The sequence below is a fragment of the Mirounga angustirostris genome, unplaced genomic scaffold (genome assembly GCF_029215605.1).
Source record: "Mirounga angustirostris isolate CCGP_5_RB_7025 unplaced genomic scaffold, mMirAng1.0.hap1 SCAF_10, whole genome shotgun sequence".
NCBI lineage: Eukaryota > Metazoa > Chordata > Mammalia > Carnivora > Phocidae > Mirounga > Mirounga angustirostris.
In genome coordinates, this window is record NW_026991718.1 from 62,418,283 (window position 1) to 62,444,758 (window position 26,476).

The 26,476-nt window shown below is 36.8% G+C and overlaps 1 protein-coding gene across 5 annotated transcripts in view; it reads right to left on the reverse strand.

Moving 5' to 3' along the window:
• Window positions 1-26,476, reverse strand: part of VRK2 (VRK serine/threonine kinase 2) — a 114,362-nt gene that overhangs the window by 39,272 nt on the left and 48,614 nt on the right. For all 5 annotated transcript variants that reach the window (XM_045884949.3, XM_045884950.3, XM_045884952.3 and 2 more), the window contains exons 6-7: window positions 25,035-25,140; window positions 23,733-23,825 (exon numbers count right to left, since the gene is read on the reverse strand). In XM_045884949.3, coding sequence (XP_045740905.1) covers window positions 23,733-23,825; window positions 25,035-25,140 — 199 coding nt within the window. The remainder of the gene's footprint in view (window positions 1-23,732; window positions 23,826-25,034; window positions 25,141-26,476) is intronic.

The window sequence follows — 26,476 nt, forward strand, 5'->3', positions numbered from 1 at the left end:
CTTCCAATGGGTACTCTCTGCTCTGATGCTCCCTGTCAGAGCTGTATCACAGTCTGAGCTCTCCCGGCCCAATCCTGCCTGTCCCCTTGCCAGTCACGGGTCACACCAACATCCCACTCTCAAAGCTTTCCTTGTCCAATCTTGCTTTTTCTCTTTTTCTCTTCATAGATAATATACTTGCTTCCCCCATTAAGGCCTTGCACTCCTAATTCTATCTCAGCATTGGCCCTCCAAGAACTGGATTTGGCACAGGTGGTCAGTAAATCATAGCCTTTGTTAGAAGCACTAAACAAATAAAGATGAAAACAAATTAGACTTTGATGCCCATGAAGAACGCAACTTTCCTACACTGAAAAGGACTCTCTCAAACATTCTTCCCCTTTTAGTAACCACATCTGCACCCATATATGCCATATTCTCAAGTTCTGCACTTAGTTAAACCTTTACTTCCCATTGCCTTTGCTTCCTAATGTGGGAAAGCTCTTACACTGCTTTATTTTTCCAAATGGATGGGTAGAACTAATGATTACAGAACACCCTGTGATAAGTCCTCTTTGCAGTGAATTGCATGGGAAGGGCCTTCATCTTCAACCCAGCATCCCTCTAAGGATGCCCAAAGTGCTCTTCTCTACCTCCTACCACAGCCCTGGATTCACACTTCACAATTCCTGGGTTCACCACTCTCCCCTGAATCCTATTCTGGAATGTACATTCCTTTAACCACAAAGCAACTTATTGGGTTTTCATTTTTGTCCATGGATTTACTATTTAAAAATGTAATAGCATTATTTAGCTTTGCTTTTCTTTTTTTGGGGGGGGGGGGAGGGACAAAGGGAGAGAGAGAATCTTAAGCAGCTCCGTGCCCAGCACAGAGTCCGATGCTGGGCTTGATCTCACAACCTTGAGATCAAGACCTGAGCCGAAATCAAGAGTTGAATGCTTAACCAACTGAGCCACCCAGGCACCCCTAGCTTTTCTTTGATTTAAGCCCTGGCTCCACATTTATAGGCTGTTAGCTCTGAGGGGCCAAGTGGCCAGGAGAATTTTGTACACATTTTCGTATCTGTCACAGTACCTACTCTTAAGGGCTTCTACACAGGCTTAAATAAATTTTTATTGATTTGACTTGATGGTAATAATTGGAAAAATTGAACTAAATTCTTTTCAATAGCTGCCTGAGTGCCAAGCATGATAAACTACTGAGAATCATATATTTAACAAAAAACAAAGAAAAAGAAAAATGAATGCATATTTATTGAACGCTCACCACGTGAAAGCATTATGTGCTTTACAGAAGTCAAATCATTTAACCCTCATGACCCTAAAAGGAGGTTATTTTAAGATATCTTGAGGATGAGAAAACAGGATGAGTCGAGTTAGGTACCCTGTGCAAAACAAACTTATAGCAAGGGGCAAAGTTGAAAGTGAACCTAAATCAGTCTGATCAGAGGCTGAGTTTTTTCCCTGTCTCACTTAGAGAAAGAAGAGATGATATAAGCACATCTACAGGTCCTAAGGTAACTTTTACTTTGAGAAAATTACAGCAGATTTAAATTTGGTAATATTTTAGAGCAAGGGGAGTTTATTTCTAATTGAGGGGCTCAGAGAAAGAAACATTTGAGTTGGGCCTTGACAAATACCTAAGATTTCCACAAACGAGGATAGGGAAAAAGAAGTAACCCAAGAAGGAAAACCAGAGCACAGGTCGGTGTAGGTTGGTAGTGCAGAGGTTATTGGAAATACAACACAAGCCAGAAAAACTGGTCAGCAGAAAGCTTCTAAAACCATGTTAAGAAGCTGGAACACAATTTTTGCATGTAAATGCAAGTCACCAAAGGTTTTTGGCAAAGAGTATTATCAGTACCAGCAGCACCATAACGAGGAAACAGAAGCAGAGAATCCATTTAGGAGAATGTAACAATAGTCCAGGCAAAGGCCAATGGGAGGGCGGACTAGTGTGCTGGTGAACAAAAGAAGGGAGACAAAGAAGAACCATGGTTCTTGGATAAGAGGACCAATGACAACTCTAAAAATGGTGTGGCTGGCCACTATGTGAGGAGTCAGTGAATAAAGGAAACAGGTGGAAGAGGTGGTTGGGAAAGAAAAGGATTTATTCATTTTTGTACCAAAAGCAAACTGGCTGACTGGTGGCTAACACCCTAACCCAACCAGTTCCTGGTTCTTTCAGTTTATGCAAGATTGAGTGGCTTGCTCATAGTTGATGGAAAAAGTAAAGGACCTGTTTCCCAGCAAGAGTCAAATCTGCTGCCTTCCTGCTCCCCAAGCAACCAGGAATCCTAAGCACCAAGCAGCCAAATTGGCTCAAACGGAAGCATTTCTCAACACTTGATGCGATGGACAGGAAAAATGTCAGCTGGAAAAGGGTGCAAGAGGTTATGGAGCTGAGAGAGAAAGAAGCAAGACACGACGTGAACAAATGTCACTGCCCAGTGGGATGTGACCACCCATTAAATCACATTATTACTTTACCTCCACTTTGCAGACTGATTATACATTAGAGAAGTATATTCAGCCCCCAAAATGGGATTCACTTTTTAAGAATTTAGCCTTTTGTCATACACTCTCATATCTTATCATAATTTACAGTATTTTATACAATTAAATCCTTTTAATTAACACACCTTGTTGTATCGAGAAATGTGTCTGTTAAGCTCTCATTATCAGAGACTGATGGAAATTATACTCTGGAAGGAGACAGCCACTATTCATGACTTTTTTAAATGGAAATTTAGAAAACACTTTGAAAACTCTAGCAAGAACATACAGACTTATGCAGCAACTTTGAAGGCTCTTTAAAAAAAGCCAGCATTTATCTTATTTGAATAAGGTATAATATTTCCCTACTCAATCTACAAGATACTATAATGTAAAAATCTTCTCAAGAAACTAAATGCTTCCTGACTAATGAAAATCACTATATGCCAAAAGAGGAATAAAGTATGCAATGTGTAAGCAGCATGTTTGTGTTCACAAACATCCCTCGTGTCTGTTAAAAACTTAACATGTAACCTCACAGATGCTACTCCATGTTGATATAAATCTGTGCTTTTTACTCTTTTATTGTATAGCACCTCTTTTGTTTTTCAATTTCCCTCCCTTGTTTTGGCCAGTAATGCCGCATTACTGCTATACAGTCTAGACAAAATAATGCAACTTTTAAAAGGTGCCAGCTTACTTTTCAAACATGATGCTTATTAGAATAAGCATGAAGATGTATTTTTCAAAACTACAGTCTGACCTGATCTGAGCCATAAAAAGTCTGCAGTTTCTGTTTTCTGATGGATGCAACATGCGGTTATTCTTAAAAAAACAAACACAAAAAAAAACAAAAAAAAAATCTGTTTTATGTGTTGGAGGTTTTTTTCCCCTCTTGGATCTCAAAACTACCTACTCTATTTCAAATCTGAACTTTTATCCTGTTTTCTTTATACATAATATTCATTGAGAGTGAGAGACTTAAAGACACATCTGTGGGGTTAACTTATGAGAGATGGCAGATGCACGGGGCCTCTTCTCATGATCTCTTCAGGCATCTAAGGCTCTGTTGGGCCTTAGATGCCTGAAGAGCCATGGTCTATGGCTCCTTTAAATGGTGCTGCAGATTCAAGCATCATCGCAAAATACCCAGGTATTTAGCAGTATTCTAAATGATCCTCACATTTTGAACCCGTGACCTGTTTTTCTATTCCAACCTGGTTCTTTTAGCAATATGTGAAAGCCTATTTGATCAAATAGGGCTGTGACTTAATATGCTTTCCAGACTTTGGGGGGAACTTCCCTCAGTAGATCATATGCTAGAAATTGCTTCTGTCCCAGAAACGCCTTTTGCCCACAAAAGAAAACCATTCTAATTACAGTCGCTTTCCAATTTGTCCTTCTGACACAAGTTCTCAAGAATTATATGAAAGAACCTACAATACCCTTTCTTTCTAATTTCCAACGTGATATCAAAGCACATAATTTGTGTCTGTCCTTTAACAAAACAAATAGGCAATGGGAGAGGATAATCTGAATTGCATCCAATTTATGGTCTTCCTTTTTGTCTAAATCAAATCTGAACTTAAGACTTTTCAGCATGTCAGTGAGCATTCTCAGAGCTTGGTGTATCTGTAAATAGTAGACACAAAATGTTAGCTGATATGATTTGACTGCCATTGCTATAATCTTATGAACACGTTTGCCACAGGGAAGTTGTATCTACATAAAACACAGCTAACCAACGTTCAAACTAGCTGTCCTGTTCCACACTAACTACATTAACTACAAATCCCACCGGCATTTGAGGTTGCCAGCACCAATGCCATTCACGCACGCACAGTTGGTTTAACAGCCCTAAACAGGGGTACATCTTAGCCCATTCAATTCACGCAGCTTAAGGAGTTGATTCAGAATCCAAAAACGTCATTTTCCCACACTAACTAAAAAACAAAGAAACACATATATATATGTGTATATTTGTGTGTGTGTGTGTGTGTGTGAATCAGGATGCTCAAATATTCTTTGGTCATGTATGCATTTGGCCTTCAGAAATAGAAATAATATGACCAGTGGGACTCAGGAGGCACTCAATAAGCATGTATTGATTATAGAAAAACACTAATTTTTCAACAGCATTAACTCTCTTGGGAATCATATTCCTGGGGATAGGTAATTTGCTAAATGGGCCATCCTACATTTACAGTGCACCTACACTCCTAAAATGTGAAATCTTTTCCCTTATGTAGAAAATGGACCCTGGATGTTCTGGTTCCTACAACTGGGTGGACATCTATCAATAAACTACGCATCTGGGGAGAATTATACTTATCAAATCCAATTCATTACCATCTTCTTAATATCTAACCAGAACATCATTATGTCTTTTTTCATAAATCTAAAGAATTCTTGGAAAGCAAAATAAGATATGGTACTCTTTTGTTATAAGTATAAAAATAATGAAATTATCTTCTAGCTATTACTTACTGAGTGCTTACTATGTGCCTCTTATTTAAGCCTTTTACATGTTTAAATCACTTGATTCTTCTCCCTCTGTGAGGGAGGTACCATTATCCTTATTTTCAAATGTGGAAACAGAAGCAGGTGAAAAAAATACGGCAAAGGAAATAGCTAATAAGAGGCAGAGCCAGAACTCAAAGCCAGGGAGGGAGTCTGATTCTGGAGCTCACACCCTTAACTATTTTGACACTGAACCTATATTGAAAGTTATACAAATAGTTGCCATCTTCTTCTATTAAACTTTTTGCCTGGGATTAGGAGAAGGTAAACCACCCTTTTTTTATTTTTTGTTTTTTTAAAAGATTTTATTTGAGAGAGAGAGAGAAGGACAGGGAGAGGGAGAAGCAGACTCCCTGCTGAGCAGAGAGCCTGACTTGCGGCTGGATCCCAGGACTCCGAGATCACGACCTGAGCTGAAGGCAGATGCTTAACACCGAATGAGCCACCCAAGTGCTCCACACCACCCTTTTCTTTTCTTTTTTTTAATATCTTCTGATTCTGAACAAGGACATTTAGCTCCAGAATAAACAAGCAGTCTATTATCATGAAAATTCCACCACACCTGGGCAAGAATTAACTGCCTGGAGATCCCATGTGTAAGAACAAATCCTGTTAAAAACCTAGCTGATCTGGGCCAGCCCAGAGTGGCCCTAGGCAAAATAAAAGAGGGTGCTTCTCTCTCCCCTCTATTCTCACTTTTCCCCCTTACCATTTCCCCCCCCCATTCTGGTGCTCACATACGGCCAAAATACACTGGTATTTGTGCTCAAGTGTTAGCAACTTATAAGAAACAGAACACTCCTGAGGTTTTTATTAAAATTGTTTGGAAAATGTATTATCTCAACTTTCGTGCAAAGATTCATCTAGGTCCCTGTATTGGTTTTGCAGGGTTGCCGCTCTAACAAGGTACCACAGATTGGGCAGCTTAAACAATCACAGAAATGCATCATCTCCCAGTCCTCGGGGCTACCTGTCTGCCCTCAGGTTGTTCGCAGGGTTGGTCCCTGCGGAAGGCTGGGAGGGATGATCTGTTCCATGCCTCTCTCCTAGCTTCGGGTGATCTCAGGTGCTCCAAGTTTATAGAAGGCGTTCTTCCTGTCTCTTGTCTTTCCTCTATTCATGTCTGGTCTGTCTCTATGTCCAAGTTTTCCCATTCATAATCTCAACTGTACTGGATTAGGGCCTTCCCAATTGACTTCATCTTAACTCAAAAAAACCCTATTTCCAAATAAGGTCACATTCACAGATTCTGGGGGTTGGGACTTCAACATCCTTTGAGGGGACACAATTTAACCCATAGCAGCCCCTATTTCTCAGTTTCTCTCCAGGAATATGCTGGCAGAGCTCTACCCATTAAAAAACAAAAACAAAAACAAAACACTGCTAATGGCTGTATAAAGTCTCAATGATCTCTTGACACTGGATAGATGTCTCACAATAGGAATTTAAGAAATGTACAAATGCCTTAGTCGCTATATGTGGCTCTACTACATCCAGCTCTACTTGGTTGGCTTTAACTGTTCCTACTGAACACTGACTGACTGACTAATCAATTCATTTTGCATTAACCTAGTCAATTACTCACTGTTCACTTGCCATTTATTTATTGAGTGCCTTATTATATGCCATGCTCTGTGCCAGCTGCTGGGCATACATCAGCGAATACAACACAATCCCTGTTTTCCTGTATTCAAGACTAGAGACTGGCTCTCCTGAGGGACATTCAACTCAGGGAAATCATGCTCACCTGGTTCTGCACCAGTAGTTTCCTAAGTCAGATTTGTAGCTTACAGCCAGTTCTATGCAGGAAGTCAGGGGCTATGAGAGCTAAAAGGGGTCAAAGAGATCATATGATCTAGGTGACTCAATTAAAGATAGGGAAGTTATAACAGAGAAGTTTCCCGCAATAAATAATTTTTAGAAAAGGAAAAAAGAGCTTAAGAACATGGACTTAGCTTAAGCACATGAGCCACTGGGTGGCTCAGTCGGTTAAGCATCTGCCTTCGGCTCAGGTCATGATCTCAGGGTCCTGGGATGGAGACCCACATCATGGGGCTCCTTGCTCAGCCAGGGAGTCTGCTTCTCCCTCTCCTGTTGCCCCTCGCCCCCCCACCCCCCGTGCTCGTGAGTGCTCTCTTTAAAAAAAATAAAATCTTTAAAATAAATATATAAACAAAAATCTTAAAAAAAAAAGAGCTTAAATACAATTAGAATAAAAATTGTCTGTATTCCCATTTTCTAATGAATGTTAGGATAATGGAGAAAGAAAGTAGATATAAAACTGTACCTGACATTGAGGAGTGATGTTGATTTTGTTAAGTAACAGCATGGTGATAATATGGTGAACTGTCCTTGTTTTGTGGAAATGCATACATTAAGTATTTAGAGATAAACTGTCATGATATCTAATTGTTTTAAAACCTTTCAGGCAAAAAATAGGTAAAATTTCAAAATGTTAATTTTGAAATCAAAGTAATGGGTATCGGGAGTTCTCTATTATTCAGTATGTTTCAAATTTTTCAAAATACAAGGTTGAAAAAAAACTGTATCCTCCTAGAGGCACAATTATCTACTTAACAGATTCTCACTCGTCTCAGAGTCCCAGCACTGGGAAGTAAGCTTCACAAAATACTAATTTTAAATATGGAGACCATGGCTTCTAAATCATAATTATTATGCTGTTTTCTTCAATATTTTCCACTCCTCACCACCTTCCAATAAGACTCTAGTAGCCTATATTCATATTACTGTCATTTGCATAGTATTTTGAATAAGAATTTTTTTCTTTTTATATGGATCTAATCTGATTTAAAATCAAACATCTTAATATACACATGTTAAGAATAAATTTTGATAATAGGAGCACCATTCACTATCAGATAACAGAGCTAAAATACATTTGATTACTTAAACAATTTTAAAGTAATTTAATAAATTGGAGTGCAGTAAAACATAGCAGTATTAACACATTATAGAATGTTAGAGGGGAATAAAATTTGGAGCTTACTTTATTTTTATTTGACAAATCATACTGAAAGTATCCCCAAATAGTAAGTTTATAAAACTGATCTATGAGTAGAGATACATAGAAGGTATTAAATCTTAAAAACATATTCATGTGACAAATTATATTGAGACAAAAAATTTAGTGGAAGTAATTTACAAACAATTCTATTAATATAAAGCTCATAAAATTTTAAAAGTTCAAATAACTAAAATCATAGGAATAAATTTCAAAGTCCCTTTGCTCAACTAAAAGTGTACATCAGAACCTCACAAGAAGAAAGACGTACATGTTATTGCATAAACACTACCATGTTAATCTACAGTATAATCCTATCCATGTGACACCAAAATACTTTAAAGAAGCTTTACCAGCTGTACCATCCAGTAATATTATGGTATCATCAAGCTAAGACATACAATGCTACTCCAAAGATAATGAAATACAGAGGTGTATCACCAGGACTTAATTTTATATATGTTCAACAAATGAAATGCTACCTCTAAAAAATGGTACCATATTATGTGCATATACCATGCAAAATTCTTATAAACACATTCGCACTCCATCTTACAAGTAACTGTAACTGATAAATGGATTATGTTAGAATTCCCTCTAGCACACAGTGAACAAGCAGCTTTAATGAGGCTTATGACCCTACCCTATGGATGAAAGTGAGCATTTTGCCACCAGATACAGGTCAGGTACTTCAATTCCTGCTCCCCGATCATTAAATTTTTTCTAAATTTAAACTTTTTAACTTCCTTCGCTATGCAACAATAGCTGGACACTTTGGAAACATTATAAGAAACATTACCTTATGCAATGAGTATTAAGCATTTGGAAACACATTTTTAGAGAATCACAGAATTTTAGAGCTACAAGGGAACTTTTGAAATAACTCGAAGTCTCACATTTTATTGACTGGAGAACTAAAGTCCTCACAGGTTAAAACATTTGCAGAAGGTTGCAATCCTGCTCAGGGTTAGGGCTGAGTCAGGAACCTCAGCTCCTGACTTTCACTCCAATACAACTCTCTGTAGTCAAGTAAGTGTTTTAAAAAATGATAGGTTTCCTAAGCCATCCTTATCCCTCCATTTGTTGACACACAGAACTGTTTTCTCTCTGTGAGGGCCTTTCTCTCTGACTTAGCAGGCCGCTTTGGGGCAGAAACACATGGAGCGTTGTGGGGTGAGGGACCTGAGCAATCAGGTCAATCTGGGCACTAAGTGAGATGGCACTAAGTGAGATCCAGACTGGCCTTAACCTCCTGAGTCAATAAAGTACTTCTTAAAGGGTAATTACAAAAGCAACACTAACCCAGGTACTGTGAGGAATACAAAAGAAGGAAGAGAAGTAAAACCTATCTACAAAAGTCTCAAGGGGGGCGAAAAAAAGTCTCAAGGAGTCCATTCTAGTTCAGAACATAAGATAACTGAGACTGAGGGCTTTTGCATTTAGAATACATATTAGAAGCTAAAGGAAATTGGAAAAGGAAATCAGTATAAACCAGAATCATCCAGAAAATCTTCATGTAAAAGCAGGAATATAAGCTGGTGTGTGAAAAAATAATGTGCTGCCATGAAAAGATGCTCAATATCACTGGTCATCAGGGAAATGAAAATCAAAACTACAATGAGGGGCACCTGGGTGGCTCAGTCGTTAAGCTCTGCCTTCGGCTCAGGTCATGATTCCAGGGTCCTGGAATCGAGCCCCGCATCGGGCTCCCTGCTCAGTGGGAAGCCTGCTTCTCCCTCTCCCACTCCCCCTGCTTGTGTTCCCTCTCTGGCTGTGTCTCTCTCTGTCAAATAAATAAATAAAATCTTAAAAAAAAAAAACAAAAAAACTACAATGAGATATCACCTCACACCTGTCACAATGGCTAAAATCTAAACACAAGAAACAACACGTGTTGGTGAGGATGTGGAGAAAGGGGAACCCTCTTGCACTGCTGGTGGGAATGCAAGCTGGTGCAGCCACTCTGGAAAACAGTAAGTAGAGTCCTCAAAAAGAGAAAAATAGAGCTACCCTATGATCCAGCAACTGCATTACTAGGTATTTATCCAAAGGATATAAAAACACTAACTCAAAGGTATACATGCACCCCAATGTTTATAGCAGCTATAAGATATGGTATAGAGGGGTGCCTGGGTGGCTCAGTCATTAAGTGTCTGCCTTCGGCTCAGGTCATGGTCGCAGGGTCCTGGGATCGAGCCCTGCATCGGGCTCCCTGCTGGGCAGGAAACCTGCTTCTCCCTCTCCCGCTGTGTCTGTCATATAAATAAATAAAATCTTAAAAAAAAAAAAAAAAAGATGTGGTATAGATATACAATGGAATATTACTCAGCCATCAAAAAGAATGAAATCTTGCCATTTGCAATGACATGGATGGAGCTAGAGTATATGCTAAGCAAAATTAGTCAGAGAAATACAAATACCATGTGATTTCACTCACATGTGGAATTTAAGAAACAAAACAAATGAGCTAAGAGAAAAAAAAAGAGAGAGAGGCAAACCAAAAAACAGACTCTTAACTCTAGAGAACAAACTGATGGTTACCAGATGGGAGATGGGTGGGGGAATAGGTGAAATAGGGGATGGGGATTAAGGAGCGCACTCGTTAGGGCGCCTGCGCAGCTCAGTCGGTTAGGCGTCCGACTTGATTTCGGCTCAGGTCATGATCTCAGGGTCGTGCCCAACGAGCCAGTTTAAGATTCTCTCTCTTCCTCTCCCTCTTCCCCTCCCCCCCTCCCCCATCTCTCTCTCTCTCTCAAAAAAAAAAAGTACACTTATTGTGATGAGCACCAGGTGATGTATGGAAATATTGAATCACCATATTGTCCACCTGAAATGAATATTACACTGTATGTTAACTAACTGGAATTTAAATAAAAACTTTAAAAAATGATGTGCTTTTGATCAACAAAGTAGCCTTTTACAGGTGAGGAGAACATCTGCACCTCTGAAACAGAAAGATAAAAAGATGTGCACAAACCCTGATTTTAGTTAAACTGCTTCACCTTTCTTCACTAGTGACACTGGGAGATACAGCCACGTGTGTGGCACGCCGTGGCAAAACCACCACTCGATAGGACTTCTGGTAATGCCATTGTAAGTAATGAAATCAGAAAGGCACATTCGTTTTCCAAATACCATAACAGGACCCATAAGCCTAACTTTCCAGTAATCAATTGTGCAATACCGTATCATATTTCAAAGTCAGTGAGGTTTCTAAACAGAAGTTAGAAAACTTAAGTAGTCTAAGAGGATGTTACCTACTTATCAGGGAAGCATAAATTTAGAAACATTATTTTATTTAAAGAATATAGCATAATCCTTAGTACACAATAAATGTCCAAAATATAGTTGCGATTGATTTACATTGTCTTTTCTGAAGATGTACCTCCTCTATAAGTGGATGTTTCTTAATATAATTTTAATTTTTAATTTAAAGGATTTTTTTAACCAAACCAATATACTTGATTTCTTTCCTCCTCTTCTACTGAATACAATATTACCCCTGAAGCATTTTCTTTAGTCTTCTGTCTAAAACAGATTATTTTTTTAAAGAAATCTTATTAAAATGGAGATATTGTAAAGAAGTACATAAGAAATCACGATTTTTTTTTAAATGAGACTTTTCCAAAGATTTTTTTCTTTCAACAAAAAATGATAAAGATAATGAAAGAAAGAAGGTAAATGGTGTACACTTTGAGAGTCTTCAAAATTCCAAATTTGGAGAGTACCAGATGAGTTATCAAGAAATGGCCTATTATAATAGGGAAAAAGAAGACTAAAATAATCTACAGTCTGTTTCACCTCTCAATGAGGTTACTTGTCTGATTATAGGTAAAAACACTGATCCCAGTCTGATTAGTATTTGGAGAATTAAAATAAAAAAAAACCACAATAAAATGAAATTGGCCCAGAGCATCAAGTGTGCCTCCAATGGGCTATCCAGAACTTTATCTTGACTATCATCCCTGTCAGGACCCTTTCATTCCACCTTAACTAAGATGGCTGTTGTTCCTACCCAATACCTCTTTGAGTCTATTTCCTATTTTTACCTCAGTCCTTACAATTCTACTGCTTTGACAAAGGCTGTATAAATGTCAACCTTTCTTGCCTTTATCTCTTGCCGAATCGTTCAACAATTCTTCCCTCTCTACTCTTTGAATCTCTTTTTCCACTTGTTTTTTCTCTTCATTAAACAGCTTATTGCTCAAGTTCCTTTCTCCATAATTTTAATTCAAAAAACACATGAGGCTGAATTAATACTTAAAACTATAATCCAAGAAAACTTTCTGGAAATAAAAGGCTCAGTCTACATATCAAAAGGGCCCACCAGATATTCGGGAAAACCAATACAGGATGATCTACTCTAAACATATCCCAATAAAACCATTAGACATCATTAATAAAAAAAAAGGCAGCAAGGCAAAAAGGAAAATAACATACAGTGGTAAGAGAATTAAACTAGCAGCAGAATTCTAAAAAGCAACATGCAAAAGAAGGCAACAACAGATCAGAATTTTCAAGAGATTCAAGGACAAAAAGTGTGAACTAAATATTTTACATCCATCCAAGCTATCCCTCAAGGATCAAGGCTATTGAAAAAGTTTTACACATGCAAGGGAATGTTGTACCCATAGGCACTTCTTGAGCAATCTACTAGATTAGTTTCATTCAATCTAAAGATGAGTGGGTAACTTTGGCAAAAGGACAGAAAGGTGAATATTTAATATATTTAATTATATCTAAGACCAAAACAAGGCTGGTGCTAAATGAAGAATATACGAATGATCTACGTCCTGACAAGGTAAAGTGGTATGACTAAAAACTAAGGTGACAACATTAAGGGAAAGAGGAAAGTAGAATAAGCAAGAGTGAATCAGTAGTAGGTAGAAGTAAACAACTACCATAAAAGACTATCAGGTAGCAGTAAAAGATTAAATACAGACAAAAGGAGCTAAAAGCATCTTTAGAAAGCATAGATTAGGGCAATCACTACAACAAAAATATAAACTTTCACAGATAGTCCCCTCCCCAAAAAAAGAAACCTTAAAGAATATAAGATCAAAGAAAACACAAATGTAGTGGAGCAAATATAAATAATGAATATTTACCAAGTAGCACAGCAATGATCTTTATGAAACAAAAACTACAGGAGAACTTGATTCTGGCCCTTGAGGCCACACAGGAACACACTAATAACAGAATGTTTTTGTTTTTGTTTTTTTTTAAGTAGGCACACCCAGTATGGAGCCTAATGCAGGGCTTAAACTCATAATCCCGAGATCAAGATCTGAGCTGAGATCGAGTCCCATGCTTGACTGACTGAGCCACCCAGGCGCCCCTAGCAGAAGATCTTTAAATATCACTCTTGATACAAATCAAGTGGACAAAAAGTAAGTAAAGATATAGATGACATAAATAATACAGTCAATAAGGTAGATCTTTTGGACAGATAATAAACTTTATACTATGAAAATACAGATTATCTTTTTCTCAAATAGGCATGGAATACAGACAAAAACTGATCTTCTCAGTCACCAATAAAAGCTTTAGTGCATTCTGAAGAGTAAAATTATCATAAACAATATCCTGACCATCTTGTCACAAGTCTAGAATTTAATAACAAACTTTTTTAAAAAGGTCCTTCTTCTTGAAAATTTAAAAATCTTCTATTGAACAACTTTTTGGTGAAGAATAAAAACCTTCTAAAAAAAGATATTAAAAAGATATTAAAACATAATATATTAAAATCTATGAATATGATATAAAGCTGTGACCAGAGGAAAAATCAGTCTTAAACACTTAGAGAAAAAAAAAAAAAAAATTAAGGAAAATAAATGAAACAGATCAGAAACTGAAGACCAAGAGAAAGAAAAAGGCAGAATTAAAAGAGCACAAGAAATAACATAGTAAAGGCAAAAATCACAAATTAATGAGGTAGATAAGGGACAATATATCTCATTAATAAATCAGAAACCAAGTTGAGTGGAAAAATAAACACATTTACTAAGGCAGAAAAAAAGGAAGCAAAAATAAAAAATAACTAGAAGGAAACGACCATTGAAGTAGAAGAAAATTTAAAAGTCATAAGAGGCTACAATGCATAATACCATACAAATAAATTTGAAAAACTACACAAAATGGTTAACTATTATAATTGACCTAAGTAGAGATAAAAATCTTCCCATCTCCATGGGAAAAAGTAGAGTTACAAGAAACTGCCTCACGGAAAAAAAGCAGAACCAGATGGTTTCATATTCAAAAATCAAATGGTATCAATTTAATAGAAATAGTTCTGGGCACCTGGGTGGTTCAGTCGGTTAAGCATCTACCTTCAGCTCAGGTCATGATCCCGCAGTCCCAGGATGGAGTCCTACATCGGGCTCCCTGCTCAGCGGGGACTCTGCTTCTCCCTCTGCCCTTCACCTCACTCATGCTCTCTCTCTCAAATAAATAAAATTAAAAAAAAAAAAAAGTTATGGAACATAGGAAATGAATTAAAACTTCCAAATTCTTTTTATGAAATAGAATGTTGATACCTAAATCTGATAAAAATAGTACAGAAATAGAAAATGACAGGCCAACCTCACTTATAAATACCTATATGAAATACTATGTAAAGAATTAGTGAATATACTTCAACACATATTAAGTAAATAATATAATATAACAAAGTGGGATTTACTCCTGGAAAGTAAGAGTAGTTCAATATTAAAAGCACAGCAATATATCATACCATATTAACTGATCTGAGAAAAACATATGATTATTTCCATACATCCTAAACAAATCTTTGATGAAATTCAATTCTCATTCCATAAAAAGAAAAAAATCCATTCAAGAACATAGGAGAGTCGCCTGAGGGGCTCAGTCGGTTAAGCATCTGCCTTTGGCTCAGGTCATGATCCTGGGGTCCTGGGATTGAGCCCCGCATTGGGCTCACTGCTCAGCGGGGAGTCTGTTTCTCCCTCTCTCTCTGCCCCTCCCCCACTCGTGCACACACTCTCTCTCTCTCTCTCTCTCTCATATAAATAAAATCTTAAAAAAAAAAGAACATAGGAATTGATGGTGATTTCCTTACTATGACTATAAGGACACACACATGTACACATTCACATACACACATGTAGACACACCTTTGTCCTAAAGCCAGCATCACATTTAATGGGGTAAACTTCAGGTATTTCCACTAAGATCAGGAAGAGGTGAGTATAATCACTACCTTCACTACTATTTTCTATGTACTGGATGTACTAGCAATACAATTAGACAAAACAAATCAAAGATATAAGAACTGGAAGAGAAAGACAACTGTATCTACTTGGGTATGAAATGTTTCCTAAGAAAACCTTAGAGAATCATTACTAAAGTGACCTCAAAGACAGTAATTAACAGGATATAAAATGAATGCACAGAAATCAACAGTGTTCATATACACAAACACTAATCACTTAGAAGATAAAATAGTAGAGTAAAATAGCAGTGACAATACCAACAAAAGTGGTATAATATTTAGGAATAAGTATAGCAAGAAATGTGAAAAAGTTAATGTGAGGAAAGAGTGAAAATACTCAAGAAGATAACAAATGTAAAACTGACGCAATACAAAAAGATTCCTTGTTGTTGATGAACATCTATATATCATAAAGATGCCAGGTCTTCCCAAGTCAATTTAAAAATTTAACAAAAGTCCAATAAAAATGCCAACAAGTATTTTTAAATGAAGCTAAACAAAAGAACATAGAAAACTGTGAATAGCTAGAATAATACTGAAACAAAAAAGCTACAAGGCACTAAGCATCACCAGATATTAAAATACATTACAGAACCTCAGCAAGTAATGCACTACTATAATTATGAAACATAATTAGACCAGAAGGATTCAGTAGGAAGTACAGAAATGAACTCAAGTACATATGGAAGTTTAGTATATGATAAAGGTGACGTCTAACATCACTGGACCAAATTTTTTTTTTAAATAGTGTTGGGAAAACTGGAAAATCATTTAGAAAATGATAAAATTGGGTCCATACCTCTTGTCATATAAAAGAATAAACTCTAAATTAGTAAGAGATTTAAAGGTAAAAAATGAAACTATACAATTAAATTCATATAAAATCTGTCTGTAGAACAAGGTTATTAACCATGACTCAATATCCATAGCAAATAAAAGACTGATAAATTTGACCACATTAAAAATAAAAGTTTCACCTTCTATGTGGCAATGAAATATCACAAGTATAATCACAGGACAAGAGGCAAATTGAAAGAAAATATTTGCAAAATCTGTAATAGATGAAGGGCTTATATAACACATATTTAAAGAACTCTCCAAAACTGAGGGAATAAAAAAAATTTTTAAAAAAAAGAGAAAAATGGGCAAAAGACATGAGCGGATAATTCACGCACACACACAAAAATTATTTAAAACTAGCCCTTTTTGATTTTGGCAAAAAATACAATGACTGGATTTACACTTCTACTGCCCCTGGGAAACTGGTTAAAATGAAAGATACAAATGTTTTTGGATACTAAATAGGCAGCACAAGATTGAGATCCTTGAGAAAATGGGGATAAAAAGATTAGTTGAATCCCGCAGATGCCTCAGCTTTCTGCTTGGTGATAATTCCAAACTCAGGAACAGGAGGGGAAATCCTAACAATCCCGCTGAGACAGTGACTGAGTTCAGAGAGCCTCCTAAAGAGCCCGAAAATCCAGAGAGGAGTTCAGAAGAGGGAGCTACAAGGCAGGGGGACCTCCAGAAAAATCTGCTCGAGGATCTCCTTATCTGTAGTATAAAAGGTGGAGCAAAGAACCAATGAGGAGTAGGGAGAAGAATAATTCCCAGGGCTCACAAAGAGCTGGGAGTTGAGTTCTGACCAACCAGAGTAAGTCCTCACATGGAATTCCGTAGAAATAACAGAACTTCACAGCACAGAAGTAGGAATAAACTATCCACAGAGAATAGGCTACTACAGACTCATCTTAGCAAAGCTTAAAAATAGCCTCAAAATGAACATACTGTCTCCAAGACATTTAGCTTAAACATACAGACAAAAATAGACCAAAAGAATGGAGATGATATATAATGCAAACACTAATCAAAAGAAAGGGGGTGTTAGCTATATTAATATCAGACAAAGTGGATTTCTGAACAAGAAATATTTTAGGGATTAAAAACTCTTGTTTTATAATGATAAAGGAGACAGTTCATAAAGAGGACATAAAAATCCTTAACATGTATACCAGTAATAGAATTTTGGAATTCTATATATAATTCTATTCAATATACATGAAACAAAAATTGATGGAAATAAAAAGACAAATCCATAATTATAATTGGAGGTTTCCATACTCTTTTCAGTGGGGATGTAGGAAATTTCAACACTGAACCAACTGGACCTAACAGACATTTATTAAACACTCCACCCCAAGACAGACAACAGAATACATATTCTTTTTAAGGGCTCATGAAATATTCAGTAAGTTAGCTCATATGTTGAGGCATTTAGTAATTCTCAATAATCTTAAAAGTACAGAAATCATACAAAGTAGTTCTCTGAGCACAAGAGAATTAAATTAAGATCAATAGCAGAGAGGAATTTAAAAACTTCCAAATATTTGGAAATTAAACAACATACTTCCAAACAACCCTGGGGTCAAAAAACAAATTACACAGGAAATTTAAAAAATATTTTGGAGGCACCTGGGTGGCTCAGTTGGTTAAGCATCTGCCTTCAGTTCAGGTCATGATCCCAGGGTCCTGGGATCGAGCCCCACATCAGGCTCCCTGCTCAATGGGGAGCTTGCTTCTCCCTCTCCCCACTGCCTGCAGCTCCCCCTGCTTGTGCTCTCTCTGTCAAATAAATAAATAAAAATCCTTAAAAAAGTATTTTGAAGTTAAATATAAAAACAAAAGAAATAAAAATGAGTATTACAAAGATCAGTCATTTCCCAGTTAAGAATTAGCTTGGCATTTAGTCAGAAGACTCATATTGTTAAGATTTCAATTCCCTCAAATTAATCTACAGTTCAACACAATCTCAATCAAAATCCTAGCAGGTTTTTGGGCAGAAATTGACAAACTGATTTTAAAATATTATACATGGAATTGCAAAGCATCCCGAATAGTTAAAATAATTTTGAAAAAAAGAACAAAGTTGGAAAACTCCTATTACCTAAGTTCATGACCATGAAAGTGTGATACTGACTGTATGATACTGTAATAGAGAATCCAGAAGTAGACTCATTCATAAACGATCAATAATTTTGACAAAGGAGCCAAAGGAATTCACTGGGGAAAAGATGTTCCGTTCGACACAGTGTTGGAGCAACGGCACATGTATATCTTCCCCTCCCCCCCAAAAAAGAGCCTTGACCCTTACCTTGCACCAAATACAAACCTGAAATAGATCAGGTATCTAAATATGAGAGTTCTATAAAACCCCTTGAGGAAAACTTACGAGAAAATATTTTGTGATCCAGGCTTCGGATAGAAGTAGCAGAAATTATAAAAGAAAAAAATCATAAATTGGGTCTCATCATAATTAAAAACATCTGCCTTCTGAAAGACAATGGTAAGAGATAAGGTAAGCTACGGATGAAGAAAGTATCTGCAAAGATCTGACAGAGGTTCCTGTCCTTAAAACATAAAGCTCTCTTAAAATAAGGCAATCTGATTTAAAACTGGGCACATTTGATTCATCAAAGAAGACAAAAGAGTGGCAAATAAACATATGAAAGATGCTCAGTATCATTAGTCATTACATAACTGACGCAAATTAACACTACTAGATGTGACAACACATCTACTATAACGGGTAAAATTTTAAAAACTAATGAAACCAAGTGGTGGCAAGATGTGGAGAACTACCCATCACCGGTGGAAATGTGTAACAACAGTACAATCGCTCTGAAAACCAGTTTGGCTGTTTCTTTTAAGTCAAACATACACTTCCTTATGATTCTGGAAATCCCACTCTTAGTTACTCACCCAGAAGTTGTTAAAACACGTATCTGCATAAAAACCTTTACGTGAATGCTTTTAGCAACTTTACTAATAATTGCCCCCCACACTGGAAATAACATAAATCTCCAACAGGTAAACAGATAAACTGTAGTGGTTGTCAGTGGAATACTATCTATCTTTAAAGAGGAATGAACTACTAATGAACCACAGCATGGGTAAATCTCACAAACATTATGGGAAGTGAAAGAAGCCAGGCACGAGGGAATATAGCCTATAATTCCATTTATGTGACATTCCCCAAAATGCAAAAAACTATTGGGGCAGAGATCATTGTCAGGGGCCAGAGGCCAATGTGTGGCAAGAGAAGGGGACTGACTGCAGCGGGGAGGAGAGAAAGTTTGAGGATGACAGGAACACTCTCTATCTTGACTGTGGGGGCGGTTATAAGACATACATGTGTCAAAACACAACAAACTGTACGGCAAAAAGGGTGACTTTTACTGTTGGTAAATTATACTTCAATAAACCTAACCTTCAAAAAGTATGCAGACTTTTAAAGAATTTTAATATATATTGCCAAATTGCCCTTCCATTAACTTAATTTCTTCTCCTACTCCCATTTAATTTCCATTGCCCCTGGCATTCTACAAGGGCCGGCACCCTCATCAGCCTCAGTATCATCAAATTATTATTTTCGGCTTTTCCAATTTGGTAAGTTCTTTTAAAATGGTACTTCACTGCTTTTATCTGCATCTCTCTTTTTTCCAGTGACGGTGAACTTTGTTCATTCATTTCTGACAGCTATATTTCTTTTGTGTTCTGTTCATTCCTTTCAATCATTATTTTAAGAAAATATTTGGTGTTTTTTTCTTACTAATTTTTTGGTTTGCTATATATATCCCCAAATATCTTTCACAAACATACTTTCCAGTTTCTCATTTGTCTTTCTTTTTTCATTTATTTATTTATTTTTTAAGATTTTATTTATTTGACAGAGACAGACACAGTGAGAGAGGGAACACAAGCAGGGGGAGTGGGAGAGGGAGAAGCAGGCTTCCTGCCAAGCAGGGAGCCCAATGCGGGGCTCGATCCCAGGACCCTGGGATCATGACCTGAGCCGAAGGCAGACGCTTAACGACTGAGCCACCCAGGTGCCCCTTTTACAATTTTTTAATATAGACATTTTAAAATGTGAATTTCTCAATATTTTCTATTTTTTCTTTTGTACCATTACTTAGAAATTTCTTTCCTCATCTAGAGTTCAGTTAAATATTCAACCATGATTTTTAAAATTTTTTATAGACTCAATTTTTTCACTTTCTAAATCTGTCTGATAGAGTGGCTACTAGCCACATGGAGTTACTTAATTTTAAATTAATTGAAATTAAGCTTTTTCCCTGCATTTTCTTCTGGTTTTATGGTTTCAGGTCTTACATTTAAATCTTTAATGGGTTAAAGATTTAATTTTTGTATATGGTGTAGATTAAGAGTCCAACTTAATTCTTTTGCATGTCGCTTCCAGTTTTCCCACCACTATTTACTGAACAGACTATTCTTTTCTCATTGTATATTACTGGTGCCCTTGTCAAAGAGTAGTTGATAGTATGTATGGCTTTATTTCTGAACTCTCTATTCTGTTCCACTGGTCTGTGTCTGTTTTTATGCCAATACCACACTGTTTTGATTACTACAGTATTGTCATATGGTTTGAAATCCGGAAGTGTGATGCCTCCAACTTTGTTCTCAAGATTGCTTTGGCTATTCAGGGTCTTCTGTGGTGCCATACAGATTTGAGGATTGTTTTTTCTATTTCTATGAAAAATGCCATTGGAATTTTGATAGGGAGAGCTTTGGGTAGTATGGATATTTTAGCAATATTAATTCTTCCAATCCATGAACATGGGTTGTGGCAGTGATTGTTTTTCAACTGACACCAAAAGCACAGGCAACAAAACAAAAAATAAACAACTAGAATTACAAGTAACCAAAAAGATTCTGCCCAGCAATGGAAAACACCAACAAAATAAAAAGGCAAGCTACCAAACTGTAGAAAATATTTGCAAACCCTAGATCTGATAAGGGGTTAATATCCAAAATATATAAAAACTCATACAATTCACTAGCAAGAAAATAACCCAATTTAAAAAATACACAAAGGACCTGTGTACTTATTATTCCAAAGAAGATACACACATGCCCAACAGGTATAAGAAAAGGTGCTCAAAATTATTATCATCAGGGAAATGAAAATTGAAATCACAATGAGACATCATTCAATACCTGTTAGGATGGCTATTAGAAAAAAGACAAGAGCTAATCAGTGTTGGTGAATGTGTGAAGAAGAGGGAACCCTGTACACTCTTGGTGGGAATAGAAATTGGTATAGTCTTTATGGAAAACAGTGTGAAAGTTCCTCAAAATCGCACTATTGTATGATCCAGCAATCCAACTTCTGGGTATATATCGAGAGGAAAAGAAATCATTTTCTTAAAGAGATATGTGCACTCCCATGTTACCACAGCATTTTTCCCAATAGCCAAAATATGTAAATAACCTTAGTGGTCACTGGAGGATGAATGAATAAAGAAAATGTGGTAGATACAGGCAATGGAATTATTTGGCCATAAAAAGAAATATGCCATTTGTGACAACATGGATGAATGTGGAGGACATTAAACCAGACACAGAAAGACAAATACTGTATTATCTCACTGTGGCATGTAAAAATGTGAAACTTACAGAACCAGAGAGTAGAGAAGTGTTTGCCAGGGGCCTGGGAGGGGTGGGGGGGAGAAAATGGGGAGATGCTGGCCAAAGGGTATAAACTTTTAGTTAGAGGATGAATAAGTTCTAGGGGTCGAACATACAGCATGGTGCCTAGAGTTAATAATGCTGTGTACCTCAAATTCACTAAGAATAGATCTTAATGTTCTCACCACAAAACAAAAATAACTATATGAAGTGATGAATGTGCTAATTAAATTGATGATGGTCATCACTTCACAACATATTATATGTTAAATCATCACTTCGTACATGTTGTACAGCCTAAATATATGCAATTTTTGTCGATCATACCTCAATAAAGCTGGTGGGGAAAAGCAAGCTAAAACTGAAAAAATTAATTAAAATTAAGTTAGATTTAAAATTCAGTTCCTCAGTCACACTAGTCACATTTTTAAAGATTCTTTTAGAGCAGTTTTAGATTCAATTTTGGTAAATTTAGAACAATTTAGGTAAAACTGAGTGGAAAAGTATAGTGAGTTCTCATATACCCACTGCCCCCACCCCCCGACAATCTCCCCCCACTATCAACATCCCATACCAGAGTACTGTTGCAATGGATGAACCTACACTCATTACACAGCGACACATCATTATAACCCAAAGTCTATATAGTTTACATTAGGGTTCACTTTTGGTGTTGAACATTCTATGGGTTTTAAAATGTAAAACAACATGTACCCACCACTGTAGTATCATACAGAACAATTTCACTTTCCTAAAAATCCTCTATGCTCTACGTATTCATCCCTCCCTCCCCTCTAAACACTGGCAATCAATGATCTTTTTCGCATCTCCATAGTTTTGCCTTTTTCAAAATGTTGTAGAGTTGGAATTATACAGATTTTTACTTAGTGATATGCATTTAAGGTTCCTCCATGTCTTTTCATGTCTTGACTACTCATTTCTTTTTAACATTGAGTAGTAATATTGCGTTGTTTGGATGTTCCACAGTTTATTTATCCATTCACCTATTAAAGGACATCTTCATTGATTCAAGTTTTAGCAATTATGAATAAAGCTGCTATAAACATGTGTGTAGGTTTTTGTGTGGATATAAATTCTCAATTACTTTGGGTAAATACCAAGCAGTGTCACTGCAGATCATATGTTATGAATATGTTCAGTTTTTATTTTATTTATTTTTATTTTTTTTAAAGATTTTATTTATTTGACAGAGAGAGAGACAGCGAGAGAGGGAACACGAGCAGGGGGAGTGGGAGAGGGGGAAGCAGGCCTCCCGCCGAGCAGGGAGCCCGATGCGGGGCTCGATCCCAGGACCCTGGGATCATGACCTGAGCCGAAGGCAGACGCTTAACGACTGAGCCACCCAGGCGTCCCTATGTTCAGTTTTTAAAGAAACTGTGAAACTGTCTTCCACAGTGGCCGTACCATTTTTCATTTCCAGCAGCAAGGAATGAGAGTTCCTGTGGCTCCACATCCTTTTCAGCATTTGGTGGTGCACTGCCCACATCTCAAGTGCTTGACAGCCACGTGTGGCTGACGGCCACCGTACTGCACAGTGACACACAGAATACTTCCATCATCAGAGAAAGTTCCATCGGAAATGCTGCTCTGTTTAAAAGTTACGTGTTTATACAGTGAAAGAGGAGCTAATGTGACTTTTAATTTTTTTTCTCTGCAAAAATCCATCCCTTCTCTCACTGGATTTGGATGGTTCTTTGTTTATAGTCTCTCAGAAGTTCAAATTTCAGCCACTTAACTATATGTCCATTAACAAATTATTTAAACCCCTCTGAGTCTCAGTTTTCCCATCCTAATTACTTCTTAGTTTAGTGCATTAAATGAGATAAACAAGGTAAAAATCACAACACGTTAATCCTCATTTGTAAACTCTTCTCGATTAGGAGTTTGATTTTTGAATGTCTCAGTATGATACTGCGAGGATTCTTCCTGGAAACAAAAGCTTAATACTGTACTTACCCGATCAGGATTTCTGTAACCTAACAGTAGATTCGCTGCTTTTATATCACCATGAACATATTCATTTTCATGTATATATTCCAGTACATCCAACTATGAAAAAAAATATGTAAGGTTATATTGATATTTATTTCAAACTCATGATCAACTTCAAACATTTTGAATATAGAATAACACACATTTTTTTCATAGTAACAATAGCAAAGTGACATATTCTATAATTATGTATTTATCTATTTATCATAGGTACCGGTCACTTAATCCTGAAAAAAGGTGAATAACATGATCCCCAAATATCAAGTGTTTTAATTAAACTTCTGAGAGAAGGAAACCAAGATTCAACAGTGCCTATGCCTATGCCCCTGACAGCCTGGTTGGCCAAATCACCCTGTGCAAAGAGGAAAAACACAATAAAATCAGAGATCCAAAATAAAATAATCATGAAGTTCCCTCAGCAGTTCCTCACCCAACCAATGATTATAAATCAAGTTTTGGAGACCCCAGAACAAAACACCATGTCCATGAGCACATGGAAGGGCATTTTCCCTCTGAACAGTAATAGAAAATACCTTAGCTTCATCTTTGAAGCCCTTGAGCCTTGCATGCTACCTACACCCAGTGCTCAATAAACATTTGCTGGCTGGCTAAACGGATGAATGGATGAACGGGAAAATTAACGAGTTCTATCTGCCACATCCCAACCTGGCATGAGCAGTTTCATTCTACTTAAAATGGAAAAAACAAAATGGAGCTTGGGCAAACCAAACACAAACAAGATAAGACAAATATGTGGTATAAACAAAATGTGTGCATGGGTGCTATTAAGATTTCATTGCTTCTTATTTGGCAAAGTATGTATTATTCATTGCCATAGTAATTACTGCCACCATCCCAAACTCATACTAAAAACTTTATAGCACCCCCATACCATCACGTGTTTAGTATGGAAAATAATATATTTTGCCACCGTTTGCATTGTTATAAATATAACCGACAAAAGAGAGGTTATTCTTATACCAATGCAAGCTTGTTCTGATATGTAAAACAAAGCTGTGAGGGGAAAAAAATCAGACTGTAGAACCAATGCCTAATTGAGTTTGTAGTGCCAAACACAGCACATTCTGTCACTTACAGAGCCCACTGTTATCAATTTCACCAAAATAGCCTCTACTCTAAATAACTGACATTTCTAGGGCAATAATCCTTCATTCTCTGATAATTCCACAAAGGGCAACGATTTGTATATTGTAACAAGTAAATAATCTGAAAATAAGGCATGTGAAATAAGTCATTCATTCTTACCACTCGGATACCTAGCTGCAGGACAGTTGACTTTTTAAAAGTACCATTCTGGTCTGAGATCTTCTGTAAATCTATTCCTAGTCTTTCCATTACCATAAATCTGTAACTATAAGAAGAAGACGTCAAAAAGAGATCTTAAGATAGCAATGCTTGAAACTGCCTATTTATGAATTTGAAACAAGGAAAAACACCCCCAACCCAACAATGAAGAATACTGCAATCTGAACCATTAAAGAATGAAATGTACATTAATAATCTTGCTGTTCTTTTACAGAAAGATACTAGTCAGTATTTATTCTGCAGTTAGTTTCTAATAGAAGGGAATGCTGTGCTCAAACACTCACGCTCAGTCATAGGTCATGAAAAGAGAATGCTCTTTCATTTTTATTTCATCACCCTCTCACTATATGACCTTGAACAAATTATTTGTCCATACAGAAAATTTTATTTATATTTGTTTCTTGACCTTATAAGTCATATTTTACTTTCTCTACACACTTATAAACCTGACTTTAAAAAATGTACTTCTTTTCAGAGCGCTTGGGTGGCTCAGTCGGTTGAATGTCTAACTCATGGTTTTGGCTCAGGTCGTGATCTCAGGGTCATGAGATCGAGCCCCGCGTCAGGCTCTGCACTCAGCGTGCAGTCTGCTTGAGACTCTCTCCCTCCCCCTTTACCCCTCCCACCCATTCTCCCACTCTCTCTCTCTCATAAATAAATAAATCTTTTTAAAAAATGTACTTCTTTTCTGTTTGTCACCTCTGCCCCTTTTCTTCCCTTCACTTACATGCCCACATCAGCCCCAGTCTACATTTGTGTATACACACATGAACACAGAAATAAAGGAATTTTTGTCTTTGTTTTACAAAAATGTGATCTTATTACATGCACTTTTCTGCATCATACTTTTCTCATCAGTATCTCACTGAAACCCTCCCACTATACCTCCCAACTGGTATAGCTCTAACGGATTTCTTTAATGGGCTGCATAATATTACATGGTATGGATATACCATGATCCACTCAGCCACTCAGTCCTCTATTAGCAGCCCTTTACTTTGTTTCAAGATTACTGATCATTCATTTTGTTTTTATTGATAGCATTTAAACACCATTTGAACAAAGCACTGACCACTGAGCCTATTTCCTCACCTAGGGAAAAAGACATCACCTATCTTAAAAGGCTATTGGAAGGGCAAGATGGGGTACCTAACAAACTGATTTTTTTCTCTTTTAAAAATCACTAGTCAATTATTTATATGTGGTGATTAAAAAAAAATGTTTCTGTAAAATTTTGTTGTGCCTTTTCTCAAGAGGCAAAGCTTAATTACATCTCCTCTCTTGTGTATGGAGTAGACTTAGTGACTTGCCCCTAGCAAAGAGACTATAGTGGAAATATGTGACATCACTGTAAGATTCGAAATAAGGCAGAGAAAGACAAA